The 24,173-nt window shown below is 52.8% G+C and overlaps 10 protein-coding genes across 10 annotated transcripts; 5 read left to right on the forward strand and 5 right to left on the reverse strand.

Annotated features, from left to right (window-relative positions):
- Positions 1-487: 487 nt before the first annotated feature.
- On the reverse strand, positions 488-913 carry BBBOND_0302270 (membrane protein, putative; the record flags this gene model as incomplete). Its single annotated transcript, XM_012913055.1, has 1 exon — positions 488-913. One exon carries the CDS (start codon positions 911-913, stop codon positions 488-490), a length of 426 nt encoding a protein of 141 aa, XP_012768509.1.
- Positions 914-1,163: 250 nt separating this feature from the next.
- Positions 1,164-3,008, reverse strand: BBBOND_0302280 (hypothetical protein, conserved; the record flags this gene model as incomplete). The annotated part of the gene is made up of 2 exons (XM_012913056.1): positions 1,164-1,421; positions 1,518-3,008. 2 exons carry the CDS (start codon positions 3,006-3,008, stop codon positions 1,164-1,166), a joined length of 1,749 nt encoding a protein of 582 aa, XP_012768510.1.
- Positions 3,009-4,570: 1,562 nt separating this feature from the next.
- BBBOND_0302290 (hypothetical protein, conserved) lies at positions 4,571-5,812 on the forward strand (the record flags this gene model as incomplete). The annotated part of the gene is made up of 1 exon (XM_012913057.1): positions 4,571-5,812. One exon carries the CDS (start codon positions 4,571-4,573, stop codon positions 5,810-5,812), a length of 1,242 nt encoding a protein of 413 aa, XP_012768511.1.
- Positions 5,813-5,994: 182 nt separating this feature from the next.
- Positions 5,995-8,273, forward strand: BBBOND_0302300 (FAD-dependent glycerol-3-phosphate dehydrogenase, putative; the record flags this gene model as incomplete). The annotated part of the gene is made up of 3 exons (XM_012913058.1): positions 5,995-6,205; positions 6,241-6,576; positions 6,961-8,273. The coding sequence occupies 3 exons, from the start codon at positions 5,995-5,997 to the stop codon at positions 8,271-8,273; spliced, it is 1,860 nt and encodes a 619-aa protein (XP_012768512.1).
- Positions 8,274-8,831: 558 nt separating this feature from the next.
- Positions 8,832-9,339, reverse strand: BBBOND_0302310 (hypothetical protein; the record flags this gene model as incomplete). The annotated part of the gene is made up of 2 exons (XM_012913059.1): positions 8,832-9,131; positions 9,181-9,339. 2 exons carry the CDS (start codon positions 9,337-9,339, stop codon positions 8,832-8,834), a joined length of 459 nt encoding a protein of 152 aa, XP_012768513.1.
- A 168-nt stretch (positions 9,340-9,507) lies between these two features.
- On the forward strand, positions 9,508-9,771 carry BBBOND_0302320 (GLYCEROL-3-PHOSPHATE DEHYDROGENASE, putative; the record flags this gene model as incomplete). Its single annotated transcript, XM_012913060.1, has 1 exon — positions 9,508-9,771. The coding sequence occupies one exon, from the start codon at positions 9,508-9,510 to the stop codon at positions 9,769-9,771; it is 264 nt and encodes an 87-aa protein (XP_012768514.1).
- A 1,146-nt stretch (positions 9,772-10,917) lies between these two features.
- BBBOND_0302330 (hypothetical protein, conserved) lies at positions 10,918-11,691 on the reverse strand (the record flags this gene model as incomplete). The annotated part of the gene is made up of 1 exon (XM_012913061.1): positions 10,918-11,691. The coding sequence occupies one exon, from the start codon at positions 11,689-11,691 to the stop codon at positions 10,918-10,920; it is 774 nt and encodes a 257-aa protein (XP_012768515.1).
- Positions 11,692-11,902: 211 nt separating this feature from the next.
- BBBOND_0302340 (U5 small nuclear ribonucleoprotein) lies at positions 11,903-18,449 on the reverse strand (the record flags this gene model as incomplete). Its single annotated transcript, XM_012913062.1, has 3 exons — positions 11,903-18,124; positions 18,163-18,366; positions 18,405-18,449. 3 exons carry the CDS (start codon positions 18,447-18,449, stop codon positions 11,903-11,905), a joined length of 6,471 nt encoding a protein of 2,156 aa, XP_012768516.1.
- Positions 18,450-18,965: 516 nt separating this feature from the next.
- Positions 18,966-22,475, forward strand: BBBOND_0302350 (DNA-DIRECTED RNA POLYMERASE BETA SUBUNIT, putative; the record flags this gene model as incomplete). Its single annotated transcript, XM_012913063.1, has 1 exon — positions 18,966-22,475. One exon carries the CDS (start codon positions 18,966-18,968, stop codon positions 22,473-22,475), a length of 3,510 nt encoding a protein of 1,169 aa, XP_012768517.1.
- Positions 22,476-22,871: 396 nt separating this feature from the next.
- On the forward strand, positions 22,872-23,789 carry BBBOND_0302360 (40S ribosomal protein S12P, putative; the record flags this gene model as incomplete). Its single annotated transcript, XM_012913064.1, has 4 exons — positions 22,872-22,881; positions 22,922-23,100; positions 23,159-23,350; positions 23,541-23,789. 4 exons carry the CDS (start codon positions 22,872-22,874, stop codon positions 23,787-23,789), a joined length of 630 nt encoding a protein of 209 aa, XP_012768518.1.
- Positions 23,790-24,173: the final 384 nt, after the last annotated feature.

Raw genomic sequence — 24,173 nt, forward strand, 5'->3', positions numbered from 1 at the left:
TACTATAGCTGTGCCCTACGCATCTCGCAAAAAGCGTCACCTAAAGTGAGAGTCATCGTGTGTCTGTTGTTCGGATCGACCAGTTGGCGGTGCGATGATATAGCACGCGTTCGCACGGAATGTGCAGGCCGTATGGACAACCTCTAACTTCAACTGTCGTCTAGCAAACTTCTTCACATTAACACCCGTGTTTAACAATGACTTATAACGGTCGTCTGCGTCATTGTTCGACGGCTCAGCTCCGAACCGATCGAATGTACACATCTGCCACCGTGTCTAACTTAGCCAAAAAATTAACGTAACACCAGTCTGAGCTTCACGTTACGAGATGTCGTTATATATGTTACGATGAAGGACTCGTTTAAAAGAGGAGGCTGTTCATCCGCAGTTCACGTGTCCTGGTGTGACGTTCGTCATCATGGCGTCATACGACGCGTTCTCCAGTTGTTAATCATCGAGTTCCGGTATCCAATGAGGTGTGTATGAGTCACTCTTGCTTTTCGCCGTTGTGATTCGAAGCGCCGAGTAGTGGCATGACGATGTTCTCTACGTGCTTCCTTAGCACGGCGAGTGTAGCGCAGACTGCGTTAGTTGCACTGTGTTGCTTGCCTTTCTTAATAGCCATTACTGTACACTTGTCCCCGTACTCCAGCACACGCGTGCGCGGCACGACGAGCGCGACGGAGATGATGCTGAATGCCAACGGCCAGAGCAGCCTAGATACAATCCCTAGTACGGCAAATAGCACCGGAGAGAATATGCGATCCAGAATTACCCAAAAAATAAGGGCACGCAGGAAGTAGTTCGCCTGCTTGATGTTTCCCACGGATGCGGCGTACAGCCCTGCAATGACAGGGACAACGAATCCGCTGACCACTCCCACGAAACGACAGAGGTGGATAAGGAAACCCATGACGCCTTGGTGTTGTCTGCCGCGTTTTCAGCAGATGTAAGTGTCCCCCTGGTGTGAAATGTCCGCTGCCGAAATCTCGTTTTCCTGCCGGCAGTGAGGCGGCTATGACGTGTGCTTTACAATTCAGAAAATTTCAAAAAGTGTTGTCACTTGGTTGACTCAGTAAACCGCATCTATGTCGTACTCGTACCGTATGTGCTGCTGTCGTCTCCCCACTAGTAGGTATGGCGCTGGCTGTGTGAGACGAGCGTTAGAACGCCACGGTTTTGGAAATTCGCACAGGCTTCGGTACTAACGCCTCGATGTCTATGTCCTCCTCTTCTTCTTCCTCATCGTCGCCGTCAGACTCGTGTGCGGACGCTCCGGCGCCTGCCTCTAGCGCTTCGCCAAGCAACCACTTCTTCCACGGCAGCAGCTGCAAATATATGAGTGCGCGTTTGTCATGCGGGCTTCCATGCAAGAGTATGCTGTTGCACACGCCTTTACCGCCGTGCTTGCACACAGCGGCCTAAAAGAGTGACCTTATTGTCGACCCATTCATGGACCGCCTAGGCGGCCTCTCTTTCAGGGTCAGCCAGCTGTTCATGCACCAAACTTAGCTCACCTGTATAATAACGCCAACTCTATCGGGGACGTCGTCCGGAATGTTCTCCAACCATTGCAGCGCCACCTTCGGTGTGACGACCTTGCAGTGGAGCAGGGCGTCGAACACTGCCTCCAGCAGGTACAGCGACTCCCCAATTGCCGGTAACTTCCAAGCGCATATGAATTTGGTGACTTCCGTCAGCAGCTTGCCCTCGATGTTTTCTTCACGTCTCTCACAGAGCTCGATGACCAGGCCCGCTACTGCACGGAACTTATCGTGCACATCCTTTAGATCGGAGCTCGTTTCGCACGCCTTGGCCGCCACTAGGCATGCCACCACGGCTGGTACGAGTTCTTCCTCGTCCTCAGGCACCACCTGCTGAATATCCATCGCACCGCCACTGAGGAGTGTTTTGGCTGCATCCACCACCCTCTTGATGGTCTCGTGGTTTGCTTCGTACATGCGATTGTGACGCAACACCGCCTCTCGCATCTGCTGGACCTGCGCGTCAGGCTGTGGTTGCTGCTGTTCCCGAGCCTCCTTTTGCGGCTCCGGTTTTGTTGGTTTCTTCTTGTCCTCCGCGGCCTTCGTCTCGGTGAGTCCAGCAGCCTTGATGAAGATATCTTGCACAGATGAGTTCTTTGGCGTCCAGACCGCTTTTTGCGTCTGTGCGCGCCTGTATGCGGGCACGTAAGCTCCGGATTTCTGCTGTTCTCCGAAGAATGACGATCTTGAGTTCTCTTTGTTCAAGTCCTTGAAGGCATCTCTTCCATTGTATCCTCCAGATTCCCGGGTCTCAGAGTCACGTCTTTGCATTGAGAATGCCTCCCACGCTTTGTTAGACTCCACGTTGGAGGTCGTGTAACTCCGTTCGTAACCCGTGTCTAGGCAGCTGAATCTCGATTTGCCGCCAGAACCCCCATCTCCAAAGTTGAAGGATGTACTCTCGTACTTTTTGGACGGCGGCACGTAGAGCTTCTTACCGCGGGTTTCCCGCTGCATAGCCGATCTGTTGAACATGTCGTCCTCATCATTGGCCATCCCGCCATCGCGCTTAGAGTCGCCCGACTGTCCATCCGCAGTCCTTCCGCTGCTTGGTCGCCGCCATACATCATCTTCTTCGACAGGTTCGGGTGTAGTTTGTCGTGCGCCACTTCTCCATACGTCATCCTCCGGTTTGCGTTCGCCGTCTGGTGACGAGCCGCGGCCGCCAGCGTAAGTCTGAGAGTCGGACCTTGAGAATTGGTTCTCCGTGCTTCTCACAGTGCTGAAATCCGGCTCTGGCCTATCATCGCGCGCTGCTCGTTCGTCGAAGTCATCATCATCGTCCTCGTTAGCCCATCTCACTGGACCAGACTTGTGTCTGTTGACCCCAAAGGACGAGCCCTGCTGCTCATCATCGTCTTCCCCGGTAGCTCCGCCGGAAAAGCGCGGCATTTCTGGTTTCCCTTCATTTAGAACGCGTTGCAAGTCGCGCAGATTTACAGATATAGGTTTTTTTGCCGCCATGGTTGCAAAATTGTTGTATGTGTATGATCAGTGTCGTTTAGGAATATCTGGTGGAGTCCACCCTCCAAAGCCGTATAATTCTGCGCGATGTGGTCGTCCTTTCTCATCCATACCAGCTACGTATAGTGCGGCTGTGTTGTCTACGAGTGCCTGTCGTCCGTCGTGGCGTGCTCCGGCTATCGTTTCCGATATATTACCCCACGGCGTGGGCAAGGAAAATATGTAGCACGACGACTCATTGAGTCAATTAAGGTGGGATCCACGGGCATATACTGCGGCGGCTGCCTCCGCGGCGCTCCGTAGCGTCAGCTGGCAGTCTAACCTAGCTCATGTCCACTGCAAGCTGCGCGACACGCAAAGCAATTTGCTTTTGCTAATTGTGAATTTTTGCGGGGAAAAGTGGTAAAACATACAGACCTTTGTCGAAACAAATTGGTCGCGGCGCGAGCTGCGCGTGGTTTCAATGCGACATCTTCATGGAACTCGGTATTCATGCTATCGACGAACACGTGTATTGCAAAATGCAGTCTACAGCGGCAAAATATTTCATATACTCGCCGGAAGACTAACGCATAGAGGAATTTGTGGCTCCTGCGCGCTCATTGCTAGCGTCAGCCAGGATAATTGCGTACCCAGAGTCGCTGTAAATTCGATTGGGTAGCTGTCGGGTTGTTGCGTGACAATTTGGACCATCCAGCGGCATTTAGGAGTAGATCTGCCGTATTCTGCAGGTTCCAGACATGGGAATGCATGATTTACTCGTAGGCGCGCCATCCTGTCCACTGTGACTATGAAATTATTGCATCCGTACCGGTTTGCATTGAACAGGGGCACATCGACAATTATGGAGACTGCTATTTCCATTATAACCGCGTGCATATTTGGTATTTGCACGTCAAGAGCGGCCGGTAACGATATCGCGATGCTTCCATCGCCAGGTCGGTCTGCAGCAACGCTGTAAGTGCTGATGTGTGTTGTGCGTCGCCGGGATCGAGGCCAAGCATTATTATTTTGCCGTTGCAATCGCTTTTATCAAGTGCACAGTACGACTACGGGTTGCATGTATGTAGGCACACACTACTAGCAAACGAGGATGGTTATGACCTCATTATTACCGACGACTATTCTGGGCTGCCCGGTGCCCACTAAGTGTTGTCAAAACGCGCCTATACTCGCTGCCTTAGCGCGTTTCCTGCGGTCAGTGTTGTGCGGTTGATCACCGTCGGGTCGAGTCGGTCCACAGTCAACCTGGCGACAAGTTCCCTGTATTTTCGGGAATATTTTTGTAATGTAGTTCGTCGTCTACTTTTGTGTGCTAAAATTTGGCACCGTATTTGTAGCTGTGGGGAGGCGCTGCTTTTCGTCATCTGTTCAGTGCTCTCATCGGCGGAGAAGGCCGGTGGTAGCACGTCGTAATATTTTGAGTGCTTGGCATATGGTACACTCGGTGATGCGCTCTATCCGGTGTCTCGCACATTGGCCATTTGCAGGCCGTTTTTGAATACTACAGGTCCGTGGCTAACGTGCCACATTACGTATCGGAGTCGCCGTAGTAGGATATAATGAGTACCGGCGGCGTTGGTCCGTCCAGTGACCCGTACAACAACCATGTGATTTACGTAAATCCGCGGCAGTATAAGCGCATTTGCATCCGGCGCGAACAGCGAGACAAGATGTTGCTGAAGCGAGGTCGTCCGCGTCCGAGTTATTTGCCCGTGGCTACGCGTCCAGAATCCAACTCTTCGAAGCGCAAGCGCGACGGTTCTGAGTCTCCTCATAAGATTCCGCCCAATGTAGACCCTTTTTCGCAGGCGGCGTATTTTTACCCTCCAACCCGTTACGCAAAGTCCAGGGAGTCTGATCGCGTATCAAGCAAGATACGTCGCTTCAATGATCGGAACGCTGCGGAATTTTCGAACGTGGCCGCACTGATCGCAGGAAATGGCTACAACAGCAACTACACGGGTAGTGTGATTCCTGGAACGGCTCCGCATTCTCACGGCAGCGAGTATAGTCCTCACAAGGAACGCGTCTCCTACGTAGAACACAACGCGGCAGAAAGCACCGTTCCAGGGCGTCTTGTAGCTCATGTTGGTTCTTACTGTGGCGCGCACAATGCGGGTGCCATGGACGCCCGTGCCACTAATGACGGTCGGCAATCGGAGGCCTATGGACGCATAGACAGTTACCCGGAGATACACGCCCGCTCGGTGAATCGCGGTTATAGGTTTCAGCAATCGTCGGGAACGTCGGATAGTTACTCCTCCGCCTCTTCGGCATCGTCGTATTCGGCATCATACGACGGCCGGCCCATGTCCAGTGGATCAACGGTAGTCATGCCTGTCCACTCTTACCCTGCCGCTGCTGGGAGTCAGGGTGTTATAAGTGCTGACAGCTATGCTGGCAGTAAACTGGGACAAGTGACTTACAGTAGGGGTGCTTACTCCGCAGAGACTTACAGCGGCGAGTCGTGCTGCTCTGATGGCCACTGGAGGGAAGACTACGGTCATGGCAGCGACGGAGTTGACTACTACGTGACAAACACAAACTCCTGCGGCAATCGCGCGTCTGAGAGCTGCCATAACGGTAGGTACAGCGACGGAGACAATGTGGAGCATGGTGTGGGCGAATCCGCTGATGTCGCAACTGCTGGTGAGATGAGCTGCGCCTATGCGCAGCATGTTGTAGCTGGAGCTGGGGCGTATCCAGCGAGTGGTATGTCTCGTGGCGGCGCTCAGCCTGTGCTCCGGGGCCCTATGTGCAGCGAGTACGTTTACGTTGCAGGCGCAGACGCCAAGGTGTGAGCATTTGCGGCGTCACTATACCGACTTCTGAGCAGTGACTCTGCGGCATAATTTTATCTCTTTTGTGTAGTTCATTCAGCCGCTGTGTATGGGGAGGTGAGGCGTTGTACGTGAGTGTCTGCATAACACACATTAACCTGGCTGGCCTTTTATTTGCTTATCTATGAAATAAATCTGACGCAATGGGAAGACGCTGGGCCGTCAAGCTTTTGGGTGGTTCCCTCGCGGGCCTTACCGGCACGTACGTCGCGGTGCGTCGTGAGCATGAACGCTGCGCTATGCCGAAAGGCACGAAGTACAGCGTGCCTTCGACGCTGAAATCGCGTTCCACCATGGCGCGAGCGCTTCGCGAAGAGGAGTTCGACGTGCTCGTGATTGGCGGTGGCTGCACAGGTGTGTGATTCGTGTTTTGTGTTGACCCCTCGTAGGCAGCGCGGTTGCGCTGGATTGCGCCACTCGCGGCCTGAAATGCGCTCTGGTGGAGGCTGAAGACTTCGCTTCCGGTACTTCCTCTAAAAGTACGAAGTTGCTGCACGGTGGTATTCGCTACCTGGAGAGTGCTCTGCTCCGGTTGGATATCAAGGAGCTGCAATTCGTATGGAAGGCGCTGGAAGAGCGCGCGCATTTGATATTTGCGGCGCCCTTCGCAAACCCGCCAATTCCGATCGTTCTTCCCATCTACCAGTTGTGGCAGATTCCCTACTTCTGGTTCAACATCAAGGTGTACGAGCTCTTGGCACGTTTCTTCTGCTGCAACGAGACTGGTGCGTTTTGCTCAATATAACATTAGGGGGGGATTGTGGATTCGATTTAGTTTCGTGTTGCATATAATGTGGTTTTTCATCCTAGTTCTGGTCTGTCATTAACTGCTGTTGTCGTCTCATCTCCTACAATTTTACATATTGCATTACGTTCGAATGAGTTCTCATTCTGCAGGATGCAGCACGTGCGTCTGTGATTTTGTAGTGGCTTGATTTGCATTGTGGACGTGGCGTTGAATGCGTCGGGTTCGTTCATGCTTCCTACGCAAACAGCGTTTTATGGTTGATATCGGCTAATGTGTAGTCTGTGTGATTACCTATCATGCGATACTTGGTCCACATTCCAATAACCGTACCGCCTTTGCATTCCTTCTAATATTATGGCAGGAGTGCCGTCATCCTTCTACACGGGCAAGGCCAACACTTTGGACTACTTCCCTCCTCTTCGTGCTGAAGGTTTACTCGGATCCGTCGTTTACTATGACGGTCAACATGACGATTCTCGTACCAACCTTCTCATGGCTCTGACCAGTACCATTGACAATTATGTCCCCGGCCAGGTCGGTGCTACCGTTGTGAACCACACCCAGGTTGTCGACCTCCTGAAGGACGGCGAAGGCAAGGTTAATGGAGCAACCGTGGTGGACAAGTGCACCGGTGAGAAGTTTGATGTTAAGGCTAAGGTGGTTGTGAACTGCAGTGGTCCTTTCGCTGAGAAAGTGCGCCAGATCGGCAACAACGATGGCAAGGAAAACATGTTGCACTCTCGTGGCACGCACATCATTTTACCTGCAAGCTATGCGCCCACTCAGTACGGTATGGTAATTCCGAAGACTACGGATGGCCGTGTTCTGTTTACCCTACCGTGGCGTGGAGAGACCCTTGTGGGTACCACTGACACCAAAGACGATTTGCAGTGGAACCCTCTACCCAAGAAGAGCGATGTAGACTTTATTTGCAAGGATGCCGCGATTTATTTGAACTGCAGTGAGGAGGCGATTCGTCGTGACATAAAGTCTGTATGGTCTGGATTGCGGCCGCTTCTGAAGGGTCTTGACGACCAGCCTGACAACCAGAAGACCGATTCGTTGTCTCGTGGACACGTTATTCATGTTGACCGACAGAATATGGTGAATGTGTATGGTGGCAAATGGACGATCTGCCGTTTAATGGCGGAGGAGTGCGTGGACCGTGTCGTGAAGTTGGACCCTACTTTGAAGCCGAAGAGCGCTTGCCGCACCCGGAATATGCGCCTATATGGTACGCACAACGCCAATGGTCAGTACCAGCCGCATGAGATTCGCCCATTCTTCAACACCTTAAGTGGGGAGCTGCGTACCGAGTATCCCGGACTAACTCCTGACCAAGCTAACCACCTTGTTCAAAGTTACGGCTACCAGGCTCGTGAGGTCGCTCGCATGTCCGCTGAATCTGGCATGTTGAAACCTATCCACCCCGACTACCCGTATCTGCAGGGTGAGGTTCTTTATGGCATTCGCCGGGAGTACGCATGCACCCCGCTTGACATTTTGGCTCGTCGTACTCGCCTGGCGTTCCGCGACCACAAGGCAGCATCTGCAGTGCTGGACTCCGTGTGTGACATCATGTCGAAGGAGCTTGCATGGGACGGTGCACGCCGCAGTGAACTGCGTTCCAAGGCGACTGAGTTCTTCAACTCCATGGAGATTCCCGTGGTTTGAGGAGATTCTCTCGTCTCGAAAGCTAATCTGCTGACTTCGGAGCAAGTGTCACGTTTGCATATATCCAGAATATTCCAATATATGGCGTTGGTTTAATCGCTCAGCAAGCCCCTGGGCTGAATCGCCAACGGCATGTTGCAGGGTATTTTAGAGCGCGTAGAACGGTTCTAGCTTCAAAAAGCACATATAAATTCAATGAATACCCAAATACATGGTTTTTGGCGTTGTATTAGAACTTTTGCTTTCCGACCTCCCCCTCGGACCCGGGGTCTCTCCCTGGGATCCGCAAAAATGTCGAATTTGGGACTTGCTCTTATTTTGCCCTGTAACTCGCAAAATATCTTCTGACAGGTATATGCATTATTTGTATTGTCGAAATCGCTACTGGAAACGCTTTGTGACTGACAGAATTTACCACCATTGGCAGGGCTTTAATGGCGCATAACTTTGACTATATTCATCTTGCAAAATATATTTTGCACGTCCTATCGTCACTTACGCATTTTACATCGTTCCTACACATACAATATACCACTGTATCAACGTAATACTTGAAAATCACGCGTTAAAATGGCATGGAAAAGGCCCGTTTTTCGTGCGTCCCAGAAGGCTGTTTCTCCGGCTGTACGCAGTTTTAGGCGGATCTCTGGGGTTCTTTGATTCATAATATAATTCTAAAGCTGCTGGCAAGTTTTGGTGGATTTTCATGATGATCGCCCAAAATCTGCCTTTTTGCTCAGCCAGGCCCAACCTGGCGCCCCCTCCATGGTGCCCCGAGATGAAATTGCGTATGCGGCTACGATTTCGCGCATATAGCCATCTGTATCTGCTGCGATCACCAATTCGAGCTTTTAAACGCTGAAAAGTCCAGGAAAATCAAATGATAGGGTCAGCCACCGGCGCCTACCATGCGCAACTCCAAAGTCGCAAAACCTAATCTGCGCTCGCCGAAAACGGGTGCATATACAAGTTTGATGATTGACAGACGGTTGGCATTATTGTAATCTATGAACTGCGCAACGTTGCGTAGTGTAACACCGCTGAGTTGCCTTGCCGTTTGGGCCATATCCAGACGACGCTGCTGTTGCTGATCGCACGGATTTCATTGCAACATGATCTGGTAGCTCTCATATAGCATTCCTAAGACTAAATGAGATCGCCACGGGGCACTACCCAGTTCACCTTGTGCTCTGGTGCCTCGTGGTAGCACTAACTCATGTCCGCTGAATCTGGCATGTTGAAACCTATCCACCCCGACTACCCGTATCTGCAGGGTGAGGTTCTTTATGGCATTCGCCGGGAGTACGCATGCACCCCGCTTGACATTTTGGCTCGTCGTACTCGCCTGGCGTTCCGCGACCACAAGGCAGCATCTGCAGTGCTGGACTCCGTGTGTGACATCATGTCGAAGGAGCTTGCATGGGACGGTGCACGCCGCAGTGAACTGCGTTCCAAGGCGACTGAGTTCTTCAACTCCATGGAGATTCCCGTGGTTTGAGGAGATTCTCTCGTCTCGAAAGCTAATCTGCTGACTTCGGAGCAAGTGTCACGTTTGCATATATCCAGAATATTCCAATATATGGCGTTGGTTTAATCGCTCAGCAAGCCCCTGGGCTGAATCGCCAACGGCATGTTGCAGGGTATTTTAGAGCGCGTAGAACGGTTCTAGCTTCAAAAAGCACATATAAATTCAATGAATACCCAAATACATGGTTTTTGGCGTTGTATTAGAACTTTTGCTTTCCGACCTCCCCCTCGGACCCGGGGTCTCTCCCTGGGATCCGCAAAAATGTCGAATTTGGGACTTGCTCTTATTTTGCCCTGTAACTCGCAAAATATCTTCTGACAGGTATATGCATTATTTGTATTGTCGAAATCGCTACTGGAAACGCTTTGTGACTGACAGAATTTACCACCATTGGCAGGGCTTTAATGGCGCATAACTTTGACTATATTCATCTTGCAAAATATATTTTGCACGTCCTATCGTCACTTACGCATTTTACATCGTTCCTACACATACAATATACCACTGTATCAACGTAATACTTGAAAATCACGCGTTAAAATGGCATGGAAAAGGCCCGTTTTTCGTGCGTCCCAGAAGGCTGTTTCTCCGGCTGTACGCAGTTTTAGGCGGATCTCTGGGGTTCTTTGATTCATAATATAATTCTAAAGCTGCTGGCAAGTTTTGGTGGATTTTCATGATGATCGCCCAAAATCTGCCTTTTTGCTCAGCCAGGCCCAACCTGGCGCCCCCTCCATGGTGCCCCGAGATGAAATTGCGTATGCGGCTACGATTTCGCGCATATAGCCATCTGTATCTGCTGCGATCACCAATTCGAGCTTTTAAACGCTGAAAAGTCCAGGAAAATCAAATGATAGGGTCAGCCACCGGCGCCTACCATGCGCAACTCCAAAGTCGCAAAACCTAATCTGCGCTCGCCGAAAACGGGTGCATATACAAGTTTGATGATTGACAGACGGTTGGCATTATTGTAATCTATGAACTGCGCAACGTTGCGTAGTGTAACACCGCTGAGTTGCCTTGCCGTTTGGGCCATATCCAGACGACGCTGCTGTTGCTGATCGCACGGATTTCATTGCAACATGATCTGGTAGCTCTCATATAGCATTCCTAAGACTAAATGAGATCGCCACGGGGCACTACCCAGTTCACCTTGTGCTCTGGTGCCTCGTGGTAGTACAAACGCATGTCCGCACGGTACTGTTTGTGCATCTGCAGCCAGAGGTTGGCGCCGAACACGGCTATAAGCATACCCATCAGGTATTCACGCATGTTGATAGCCATGTTGTACTCGGCAGCCACCCGCTGCCTGTAGCTGAGCCACGCGCTTTCCCACGACACCTCGGGCTCGCGTGCCTGCTCCTCAGCAGTTCTGTAGGGCTTGGGAATGAGTTTGCGATATATTTTGAGGGGCTTTGCGAACTTGTAGAACATCTCCTCGTAGTCGTCGTTGGTGAACTTGCCCTCGATGAGCCGGTACATGTAAGGCTTGAGCTCGGGGGTGTCGTCGGCCAGCTTCTTAAGGAAAGGGTAGAACTGCGGCGGCAGGCGGAACGTGTGCCTGATCTTGGTGCTCACCTCAGGTGGAAACGTGCCAGGGCAGCCATATCCGTCCCTAGGAATGACGCTGTGCTCTCCCCAAGTGTAACTCTGCCACATCGGTTGAGTGGTGTTCGTGGCGACCAGAATTGGCCACCCGGTATGTCCGATGTCTTTCTTGAGTGCATGGTAACTGTTGTCCTCCCAGGGGTTTTTGGATGGCTCGTACTCGTAGACCCCTGCGTTTCCGTCGTGCCTGTGACGGCGCTGGGCCGCGACGACGCGACAGCCGTACTGCACAGCCCTGCCTTTGAGGCCAGCTCTGGCTAAAGTACGCCCGGCGAATATCATTGCCCCTATTTATATACGGTCTGTGGCCCTCAGTCCTCGGTACAACATTAATCACGTTCCCCATACGCGGCGCTCCAGCTGCCTACCCGGCCAGTCACCGCAGTTACCGTTTGCTAGCGCTACGCGAAGACAACAAAACATATGTATCGTACTGTTAGACAATTAGCATTACACATGTGCATCTGGGAGAGGGTTACGTTGCCGGTACGTCTCATGCGACGACCTCGAGCACCAATGTGTGCTGTTGTTCGGTGCCGACGTACGAGTCGCTGACGACGTACACCACTATCTCGTGCTTTCCAGACACTGCGGGTGCCTCGAACTCAACAGTGACGGTGTTGTTGCTCTTGGGGAGGTTCACACGCTTTATACCGAGTAGGCCCTTGGTTTTGGCCTCTCCCACGACAACCCACCACTGCTCGAAGCGCTCCAGAGGGAAGAAAGGAGCGTGTACAGGCTCCATATCACCCTCTCTCTCGATATTGAGGTTGACGTTCACCGGTTGCTGAGGAGCGACCTTTTCATCGCTCAGAACACATTGCACGTCAAGCACGGGTACTGCATTACAGACCATTGCTATAGCGGCCGCCTGCTGCTGGGTGAACCCACTGAGCAGCTGCGTCCTCTCATCATCCTCCATTCCCATGAGGTCGAACAGATCGTGAACTCCTGCCTTGTTCGCGTCGCCGATCCAGGCAGCGCTCGCGTGAGGCAGCTGCTTGAGTGGACTGTCCGCGGGATTCAGCGCTTGAACGATCCGTTGGCCGAGTTGCATCACAAGCAACGCCGGCGCTAGCCACCCATTACTGCTGAGCACGTCGACCAACGCGCATAGCAGGGATGGCATTTTTTCCAGCACTGTTCGTTGGTCACTCTGGAGGTCGTTGGTCAGAGGCGTGCGATCCATGTGAGCAATGAGCAGTGATTTGACCTTTTGCGGCGTATTGCCCTCGGCCAGCTTCTGGCTGCCTATCCGTTCGCCCGTCCTGACCACGATATCGGCGAACTCCTCCGCAGTGGCAAGGAGTTCCAAGATGGAGTCCCTGTTTGAATCAGGCGTTACTGACCTAGCGAACGTCTCTATGGTCCTGCAACGGAGATAGTAGAAAGCAGCGATGTAGCCAAGGTTAAGGGGAGAGACGGTGTCATCCGCGACCGAAGCGCATTGCGATTTTTCCAGGGCTGATATAGCTGATTCCACGAGTTCACTGAGGTGTTCGCTGAGGTGTTGAGCAGTAGCGCCTTGCAGCGAGTAGAAGTTGGGGTTCTTGGGGAGCCGCCTATAGTACAGCGTCCACGTGAGCCAATCGATGGCATCCTGGGCGTTTTCAATAGCACCCTGCACTATCTCCGCATTAACTAGCTCCTCAATGCGCGCCTCTAGACAGCTTTCCACCGGGAATGCTTCCTCCAGAAGCTTGTAGAGATACCTGCGCTTCGACGTCTCGTATAATATAACGGCATGCGGCTTTATTGTGCTGAGCTCGTCGGGCACATAGGCGCAGCTGAGCATCCGTAAGAGGTCGCTCTGAGGGTATATGCCTTGCGATATGGGTCGGTTAGTTGCCGACACTGAAATATCCACCACCACTACCAACGGCGCACACGCTGTTAGCGACCAAATGGCTGATGCGGTTGCAACGAGCACCTTGATCTGCCCGCGCCGGAATAGATCCTCCATAACTTTGATTTCTGCCTCACTGAATCCATCGTGGCAGTATCCAACTCCACCCTCCATAAGTTTGCTCAGTGCGCGCTCACGTGCCATCAGCTTGGCAAGGATTTCATTGCTCGCCTCATTCAATAGAGGAGAAGCTCCGGTAACTCCTACGTGGTACTCAATGGAGAGAAGAACCTCCATAGCAAGCAGCCTGCAGAACCTGCGATCCACGGTGAACATAAGCGCCGAGCAACTATCGTCATCGCTTTCCCTGAAGTGCGACAGGACAAAGTTGCAGGCGTTGTTGAACATGGAGAAGCGGCGCGTTTCGCTGTCCCACTGATCGAACGACTGGATGGTGAACTTAGGCAGGACAGCCCTGTGAGAATTTGGTCTGAAGTTGAAAATGGATGCCGCGGTTGCTCCTATCCAGCCACCTACATCCAAAGCATTCGATATTGGCCCTCCAAGTCCGATGATTCGCGTGGGATATTCAAGCTGGGCAGCGATGAACCTCATACGGCTCACTGCAACCTCAAGCTCAGGCCCGACCGAAGGGTCGTCCAAAAGCTCCAAATTTTCAACCACAAAGAGGTCCACAGATTGCAGACACTGTTTGCTCTTCCATCTGCGTGATACAAAATCCCATTGTTTCGGCGTACATACCACTATGGTCGACTGCGCAATCACCATGAGATCGGTTTTCACATCCCCGACCAGCGAGTTGACCTGACATATGTCACCAAACTTGTACCTCAACCTTTCCAGCCGCTGATTGGCCACCGTCTTGAAAGGCGACACCACAACGACAGTCGCATTTTCACACGTGCATAGGCACCGCGTAATGGCGATTTCAGCACATGTGAACTTTCCACTCCGGCTTGGTGCGCATAGCAGCAACGAATCAGACTGGGAGTACATGGCATCAAACACCCGAGTTTGTATGGCGTTAAAATGGCTGTCACCGAAAGCCTTTCTGAAAAACGCCTTGTTGAGTGCGACCACTTCCCCCGGTAGGTTTATCATCGCCGAGATAGGCCTAGGTTGTTGGTCGAAAAGTTCAGTGAAAGGCTGCGCCTTCTCGGGCAGTATCAGTCGGCTAAAGCTGATTGATATTTTTGATTCGCTTCCTATCCACTTTTCGGAGGTGAGCCTCAAAAAGTAGTGAGAGCACAGCGGGTGCGATAGTTCCACAGTGAAGAATACCGAGTAATCTTCCACATGACCTGGAGTGAACGGCAGCAGTACGAAGGTTTGGCTGTGCAGTATTTTCTCGCCGCTTCCATCCTCAACGAACAACCAGAATTTTTCGTTGCTGCCATGCAATTTGGGGTCCCACTGGAAGTCTGGCGTGATGTTGACTTCCACACGTAGCATCTCACGGGTTAGTGGTTGTACGAATACTTGAAGGTCCAATCTAGGCACTAAGTGGATCAGCTTATGGATGGTCTTGCCAAGTTTAGGCTGCCTGCACAACTCCCCAAGTTCCACACTGCTCAGGTCGTAATATCTGTCCCACCCGAAATCGTTTCTCTCCAGCTTGAGCACTAATTCCTCGGGAAGTGATTTGAACTGACGCAGTGGTAACATCACCGACCACATGCGTCTCTCCACCATCTTCCCCAAGTCGAACAGCCTTTGTGCAAGCTGGCTCCACGCATTGTTGAGTGCGATTTCATACAGTGCGCGAATAATTCTCCCGGCATTCTGCGTGATGAACGTCATCTCGGATACTAACGCATATCCGTCCAGATCGAACCTGGATATGTAGCTCTGCAACAGCACGGCTACCTTGCTGGTTCCCTCCTGGCCCTGTCCTCTGACTGGTATGGGTACTTTTTCCATGAGTCCAGCCAATTCGACCTTCTCTTCATCACGGACCGGAATGTATTTGAATTCGGCGCTCGCTGAGAACACTTTTAATATATCGGAATCGGATAGGTCGGCCTTCATATTGTCGACGTACGTCTTAACGGATGGGGGCTTTAGGTAGTACAGACTTGCTATACGTCCGAGCGGCGTCGACTTGATGGCCCCGCTGCGGCGTTCATAACGTATCAGCGCGTACTTGTCAAGCTCAATAAGTGCGGAATGAGCCAATGACTCCAACCTAATGTCGAACAGTTGTTCGTCAATAGTCGTCGAATTCCCACTTTCCTCCTCGTCATCACCTTCATCTTCAGCCTCGATTACTCCATATAACCGTGGTTCCTTACGCATTCTTACAGCGAAATACGTATCGCGTAACCATATTACCGCGTCCTTACGTGTGGTCACGTTACCCAGAACGACTTCGGCATTGAGCAACTCCGGGAGGCTGCTCACAAGCTGGCTTTCAATCGGCAGCTGTTGGTTGTTTAGCGACAGGTAGAATTGCAGTTTTTCATGCGCGGTAATAATTATACCCTTTCCTTCCTTGTCAAACTGCGGACGCCCGGCGCGACCCATCATTTGCTGTACCGATAATGGGCAGAGCTCTGTCCAGCATCCTTCCTCTGGAGAGTAAACCTGAGTGCCCTTGATGATGACGGTATGTGCCGGAAGGTTCACACCCCAACTAAGTGTGGCTGTACTTATGAGCAGCTGTATGTGCCCGTCCGAGAACAGGTCCTCAACCAACTTCCTGTCGGATCTCGGCAGCCCTGCGTGGTGTATGCCGAACCCGTATGGAAGGAGCTCCCTCAGCTCAGCTGTTTTGATGGCTTCAGCTTCTGTAGCCAAAATTTCTCGTGACGCGCTGTCACTGTGTAGGAATATGTTGAGCGCGTCTGTTTTGAAAGCCATGTCCCTAATCAGTTTGGCTGTACGTGCCGTCTCCTTCCTGCTGTGGACGAAGACAAGTATCTGGTTCTTACCGGCATCTTCCATTACCCGTTCGTACACGATTTCATTCATGCAATTGTAACGCTTTACGGCCTTTTTCTCCTTGATGCCGATGTAGCGCTGCTCTAATCCAACCGGCCTGTAATGGTTGCCGAAGTAGAACAAACCACGATCCGGATTTACTTTGAGGAAGTCAGCGATATCCGTGTAGTTGGGCATCGTTGCGCTTAGTCCCACCAGCCTCGTCTTCATCTTGTTCTTCCTGTCGTTGTGCATGGCACGTGCTACAATCGATTCGAGCACGGGTCCTCTCTTGTCATGCAGCAGGTGGATCTCGTCGATGATTATCAGTTGCACTGAATTCTCCATGCCGCTCCTGCGCGTGACTACGTCCCATTTCTCGGGTGTGACTACCAGTAGCTGGGTCTCCATCAGCTGGTTTCGCGTCAGGCTCATGTCACCCGTAAGTTCGCGGACGTTGAGCCCGTAAGGCGCAAAACGTTGAGTGAAAGACTGCGCCTGTTCCATGACCAGCGATTTCATAGGCGAAACGTAAACGATCTTGAAGTCATTCAAGTTCAACTGGCCTTTTTCATCCCTATGCTGGGACATGACGCTGAGCATGGCAAGCACGGCAACATTCGTTTTACCCGCCCCAGTCGGGGCACATACGAGCATGTTCTCCTCGAAGTGCTCGAATGCGATCTCCGCAATGACAGACTGCACTGGATTAAGCGAATCGACCCCTGGAAATGCAGCATGGGTCCATTCGGGCAGGGTTTTTATCGATTTCCGCTGTAAATCCTTCGGACGTTCCAGCGGATAGATGATAACTTCGTCGTACGACTTGTGTTCAACGCGTTCCGACTCCGGTGGGAGCACAACGCGAGTGTTGGTCATGTGCTGCGCTCCGTCTTTAAATGCTAGCGCCTCTAGGTCAACAACAGTCGGGTGTCCAGCTTGTGCGATATCCTCTGGGATCGCAGTTGGTTCCGGAATGAGCTCTTCTTCGTCACCGTCTTGCAACTCATTGCCCTCACGTTTGGCGTTTTGTCGCGCCAGGTTAGCTGCCTCTCTGGTCACGTTTAGGGTGAGCTCCTGGTCCTTGGTGCGGCGCAGGTGCACTTCCTCAAGCTCCTGCAGCACCTCAATACCCTCCTGTACCTGCTTCATTTCGTCAAATATCGCCTCCTTTTCTTCGTCCGTCTGCGCTTGCCCAAGCCTGGTGCAGTACATGATCTTCCACCGGTTCCGGAGCACGAGCTTCGCGAACTCGAAATTCTCGTACTTCAATATAAGAACCAGCTTATTTTCGCACTCCTGTATGTCCGGGATTCCCAGTACCGCGAGGATCTCCTTTTCTGTCGCGACGGCCAAGTTCGGGTCTCCGAAGATGAGATTCAGTTCGCGCTGCAGCCAGTGTGGGTCTATCTTGCTGATTGGCAGGTGATACTTGTCGGTGTCAGCGAACTCAACGCCGTCCTTCCGTATGGTCTGTATGTGCGATTCCTCATGTTCGTCGTCCTCGTCTTCCTCCGCCTCTACGCTATGCACGTCCGACTCATCATCCTCATCGTCCTCGTCAAAGACGACCGCAATGCCCGCGGGGTCATCTGTCACGCCTGTGGAGTCGCGCGGCGCGTCCCCTGTGCCAAAGTCCACCAGCTCCTTAGCGGTGTGGTACAGCCTGTAGAACAGGTCGTCACTCAACGGTCCAAGCACATCCTCGCAAAGTTTGCGCCGCTCCTCTGCTTTCAGACCGGCAGCTCTAAGATGTGTCATAACTTCGTCGAAGGCTCCCTTGAGCACCTCCTGCGGCTGGTCCACCAGCGTCTCCTGCAGAAGGTTGAGAATCTCCTCGTACTTGTTGCGAGTGGCGAGGGAGGATGGCACGTAGTAGCCGCTGTCTGTAATGTCCACGTTGAGCACCGATTCTCCTTTTTTGAGATCCTGCAACCGTTCAGCAGATCTACAACGGAGCCACTTACCAGTCTAGTGCGCCTGTGTTTGGCCGGTCCTCGACTTGTGTCCACCGTGTGGAGGCGCTTGTTGTCTGTGGTTCTCTTAGGCACCGAATACGTAACTTTGTCCCCCATTTTGTACTTGAGCCGCGTCGCGAGCGACTCCGGCTCCCCGGTAGCCTCGTTTGCCTTAGGGCCGTGCCCATCGCGTTGCAGCACGAGGTTGGAGTTCTGCACATCGCTGTTTTTCTAACACGCAAACATCATACCGTACGGTACTCGAAACGCTTGAAGCGCTCGTATTGCTCCGCCATCTTCGTTGCTGGGTGTTGTCGGCGGAGGCACGTGTTCTTCAGAGCGTCTTCGACGCACAATTGAAGCAGTCAGCTGACGTTTCTCGCGCCGCTATACCCACCGCGCAATTTAGCGGAGATGGTGTGTGAGAATCCAGCCTCAGGCAGCCGTTAGGCGCTTTTTAGGAAACGCCGTCCCCCACAGGTCAGTTGGCACAGGAATCACCGTCTAAGTAGCTAACATTTACACAGCACCTTTATCATACGCCTGAGGACACTAATCTGTAATATATTCACGGTTAAGACGCGCGCGTAGGCCAGCGGCTGAGCTCCAAGTAATGGAGTCGCGGCCCGTCGCTGAGGCTTCATTACGTTGCTGGAGTCCGTGTTATTAGTATGCCGGGGAATACACAGTCTCAGTAATTGGAGTGTATCGTTCGTATGAGATCTGTCTGGCGGCATATAATCGCTAAGAGCGGAGGAATAGCATCCTCCTCTACGCGGTTTCGCTACACTGATCATTAGGGCCAGCTCAAAATGAAGGCTAAACGCGAGGTGACCTTCGCGGAGGTTGACGAAGTCCGACACATGTCTGTGGCTAAGGACGCAGCTGCGGTGGGCGATATCAAAGACAAATGGCGCATCCTGCCATGCTACATGGGTATGCGAGGAATCGCACGCCAGCACATCAACTCGTACAACAACTTCGTGCAGCGCGAGATCAAGGAAATAGTCAACGCCCCTAGCAACAAGATGCTGAAGAGCGATGCGTGCAAGAAGTTCTACATCGAGTTCATAGACATCAAGGTCGGGGAGCCGTACATGTCCGAGAACAACATCAAGCCCATCCTGCTGACTCCCCAGCTGTGCCGCATGCGCGACATCACGTACAGCGCGCCCATGTACGCGGATGTGGAGTACTACAACGGCGAGGGTGTAGCCTCAAAGCGGGTTGAAATCGGAAGGTTGCCCGTCATGCTGCGCAGCTGTGTCTGCGCTCTTACAGGGGGCGAACGTAATGGCGGGAACGTTGACAACTTCGAGATGTCGTCACGCCTCGGCGAATGCCCGTACGATCCTGGGGGTTACTTTATCATCAAGGGAGTGGAGAAGGTTATTCTAATGCAGGAGCAACTTTCCAAATGCCGTGTCATCGTTGAGACCGACGTAAAGAAGAACATTTGTGCCACGGTCACCTCGGCCACCGCGGAATCCAAAAGTAGGACCGCGGTGGTGTACAAAAACCAGAAGCTCTACGTGCGCCACAACAGCTTCACCGACGACGTTCCGCTGTGCATCATCCTGAGAGCAATGGGCGTCACTACCGACCAGGAAATCGCCCAGTTGATCGGCACCGCTGGAGCTCGCGATTTCCTACCTACGGGAGGCGACTACATCTTGTCGCTACAGGATCTGTACAACGAGGGTATCAACTCGCGCATGGACGCTCTGCTTTTCGTGGGGCGCAAGGTCAGGCCTCGCCAACTGGCGAAGGGGTTCTTCACAAGTTCCAAGGAGCGCACGCCGAAAACAAACCAGAATCTCATCGAGGACACGCACGACATCTTGACACGGGTGCTGTTGTCGCACATACCAATGCGTAATTGTCGCGATTTCACTGGGAAGATCAAAAGCCTGTGTCTCATGGCCAGGCGCGTACTCTCGGTCGCCAGTGGCAGGGAGCCTATGGACGATAAGGACCACTACGGCAACAAGCGGCTGGAGCTTGCAGGGCAGCTGATTTCGATCCTGTTTGAGGACCTCTTCAAAGCCTTCTTGAGCCAGCTGAAGAAACAAATAGATGCTACGCTAACGAGGCACTACGAGATTGTCTCCAATTGCTATGGAGGAAAACAGATTAAGTACCCCGACTGTTTGGTTAGTCTCCCCACCGACATCATCACCCGTGGTATGCAAGCCACCATATCGACTGGCAACTGGAACATCAAGCGTTTCCGTATCGAACGCAGCGGCGTATCGCAGATTCTATCTCGATTGTCATACATTTCATGCCTTGGAATGATGACCAAGACCAATTCGCAGTTCGAGAAGGGCCGCAAGGTGAGCAAGCCCCGTGCCTTGCAGCCCTCGCAGTTCGGTTTGATCTGCCCCTGCGACACCCCAGAAGGTGAGAGTTGTGGTCTTGTGAAGAACCTGAGTCTGATGAACCACGTGACGACTGACGGTGACATCGAGCGCCTGGTCGAGTTAATATACTGGTTGGGCGTCGAATCTGCCGACTCCTTGCCAGCCAGGGATGCATTCGACGACGAGAGGAATATGACAGTTTTTTTGAACGGTATCATTCTGGGTGTACACCAGAACGGTGAGGAGCTGATCCGCAACGTTGTCGCCTTGCGCCGCCGTGGTCAGATCAGCGCATTCGTCTCAGTGTTCCAGAACTATGAGCAGCGCCAGGTGCACATATCCTCCGACGGTGGTAGGCTCTGCAGGCCTCTCATTGTGGTCGAGAATGGCAGGCCTCTTCTGACGTCTAAAATTTTGAACAGCCTGCTTGCCGGTGAGATAACGCTGTCGAAGCTTTTCGCTTCCGGTATTTTGGAATGGATTGACGTCAACGAAGAGAACAACTCTTTGATTGTGATGCGTGAGAGTGACATCACGCCCAAGACAACCCACCTGGAAATAAGTCCGATGAGCATGCTGGGGGTGGTGGCGGGTCTGATCCCCTTCCCCAACCACAACCAAAGTCCCCGTAATACGTACCAATGTGCTATGGGAAAGCAGTCCATTGGTAGCATCGGATACAACCAGTTGAACCGCTGCGACACTATTTTGCATCTGATGGTTTACCCCCAGCGCCCACTCGTAACCACCAAGGCCATCCAGTTGGTCAACTTCGACAAGTTACCGGCCGGCCAGAATGTGATCGTGGCCGTTATGAGTTACCAGGGATACGAGATAGAGGATGCTGTGGTGATAAACAAGGCCTCCAGTGAGCGTGGTTTTAGCCGTTGTTACTCGCTGCGCCGTATGACTGTCGAGATCGACAAGATCAATTATGCGATACCCAGGCCGGGAGCTGCCCCAGCCGGTATGAATGCCGTGGATCTCACGTCCGAAGCGCCGGTGGACGACGTTACTGGCGACAACGTCATTGGCGTCGGGCAGCTAGTCAACAAGGACGATACGCTGCTGAAGAAGCTGACCCAGTCATCCAGCGGCGAGATCAAGGTGACCCCCGTGAAGTACCACTTCAACCAGCCGGCCTACGTGGACCGAGTTATGTGCATTAGCACCATCGCCGACAGCGTGTTATACAAAATAATGCTACGTCAGGTGCGGCTGCCCGAAATTGGAGACAAGTACAGCAGTCGCCACGGCCAGAAGGGTGTAGTGGGTCTGATCGAGAGCCAGGAGAATCTACCGTTCAGTGAACACGGCTGGGTGCCCGACCTGATTATGAATCCGCACGGTTTCCCCTCCCGTATGACGGTGGGCAAGATGCTCGAGCTCGTCGCCGCAAAGGCCGCCGTCTTGAATGGCATTTTCGAAGATGGCACGCCGTTCGAAGCGGACTCATTACCCAGCATTGAGCGCAGCTTGCTACGGAAGGGCTTCCACCCGGCAGGCAAGGAAATTCTGTACTCCGGGATCACCGGCGAACCGCTGGAGACGCTCATCTTCACCGGCCCGATGTACTATCAGAAGCTCAAACACATGGTATCAGACAAGATTCACGCCCGCGCCGTCGGTCCACGCCAGTCTCTTACGCGCCAGCCCACGGAAGGCCGCTCCAAAGATGGCGGTCTGCGTTTGGGAGAGATGGAGCGCGACTGTCTCATCGCTTACGGCGCCAGCGGGCTTCTTGTGGAGCGCCTGATGCTAAGCAGTGACGTCTTCCAGATGGACGTCTGCCACGTCTGCGGCTTCATCGGCTACGACGGCTGGTGTGCGTACTGCAAGCAGAGCGGCCAGACGGCGTCGGTCTCCATCCCGTATGCGTGCAAGCTGCTATTCCAGGAGCTCCAGGCGATGAACATCCGCCCGAACGTGATACTTAAGGAGGGAATGAGCAGTCATTAAGGGTACAATTGGTCATAATTTATACTGGTAACATACACAGCGTCCCGAGCAGTAGGTGGGCCTGCCGCAGCACCCGAGTCACGGGGCTTCCACGGCGCCCATATGCCACCGCCGACGTGCGTGTGGCGCCAACCAATAGCGTTGGCCGCTGCCGCGAAGCGTTGCTGGCACACCGGAAACCGTTACCTATGGGGACCGGAAGCCCGCGCGCTCAGCCGCCCTCCCCATAGAGGTCGCTTCCGTTATGCGCCACGGCCTTACCGCCACAACCAGTGCTGCTGTGTAAATAACAGCCAATTGAACCCTTTACAGCCGCCAACGTCAGCCGATATCTGACGCAGCTAGCACTACCTCTACCAGCCCGTGTCGCACTTGCCGTGAGAACGTTCTTCCAAGATGGGTTCCGGTACGTGCTCCGCCCATATTTCTGTGCTCAAAAAACGCAGGTGTACCTCGCGGAATTTTGGCCGCGCGTAAGCTCAAGAACCGCAGAAGGCGCGAGAGGTGGGCTGACAAGGCCTACAAGAAGGCACACCTCGGTACGAGGTGGAAGTGCAACCCTTTCAAGGGTAGTTCCCACGCCAAGGGTATCGTCGTGGAGAAGATCGCCATTGAGGCCAAGCAGGTTAGTGGATGTTTCCGATTTTGCTCCCCAAGGTGCTGCTGCGGTGGTTGTTTGTGAGGTGATATGTTTTTCATACGCTCGGCGCTTATTGGCTATTGAATCCCAAGTCGTGTTGCCCGTTGGCGCTATACCGCCAATGGGAGTCAAAAGATTGGGTACAACATACACAAATCGGTCACAGCGTTGGCCCGCGCCTCCGCTGATTCATGAGGCCGCCTTTTGTTACATATTTGCACAACGCAGGTGTTACGCTATTGCGTATAAACAGTTGTTTTCGTGTTGTTGGTGGTCGCTTTTATAAAATTGTCTTGTTACGCTGCTGTAACGTTTTTGTTATGCTCTTTCGGTGTACGGTGCATCTGTCTTAAGTGGGTTTTGCGTCCATATTCGCCGTTGGGGGCTTTTCCTACCTCTGTTAAACCTGTCACATCATCGTACAGCCTAACTCCGCCTATCGTAAGAGTGTTCGTGTGCAGCTCATCAAGAACGGTAAGAAGATCACCGCTTTCGTCCCGAGGGATGGTTGCCTCAACTACATCGACGAAAACGACGAGGTGCTCGTCGCCGGTTTCGGTCGTAGTGGACACTCCGTTGGTGACCTTCCCGGTGTGCGTTTCAAGGTCGTCAAGGTCGCCGGTGTCTCCCTTCTCGCCCTGTACAAGGAGAAGAAGGAGAAGCCCAGGTCTTAGACACGCCTTCTGAGCGGTATCAATTTCGCCATTCATATTAGCATAATCGCGCTAGTTGTATGTGTGTGGCTGGCGGTATGGCGATCCCCTTTCGGGAGGAGCGGTGGTTGAGGCGGTGTAGTCGTGGTAGTTGCGCTTAGCGGGCGACAAGCACCGACACATGTAGCGCAATGTATCGACACGTTTATATCACGCACATATACGCAAGTGAGCGAATGGGTAGCTCCGGCGTTGTGAAGGGATGCGAAGCGTAGCGAAGGAGGGCCGCTTTAGAGCACCCGCAACTCAGTAAACACTGACGATTTTGAGCATGGCTACTAGCGTAACTATGCTCGGTGCGGGCGTGCAATTGCGGGAGCAATTCCCTATGTAACGACGTCACTA

Source organism: Babesia bigemina, assembly GCF_000981445.1.
Source record: "Babesia bigemina genome assembly Bbig001, chromosome : III".
Classification (NCBI taxonomy): Eukaryota; Apicomplexa; class Aconoidasida; order Piroplasmida; family Babesiidae; genus Babesia; species Babesia bigemina.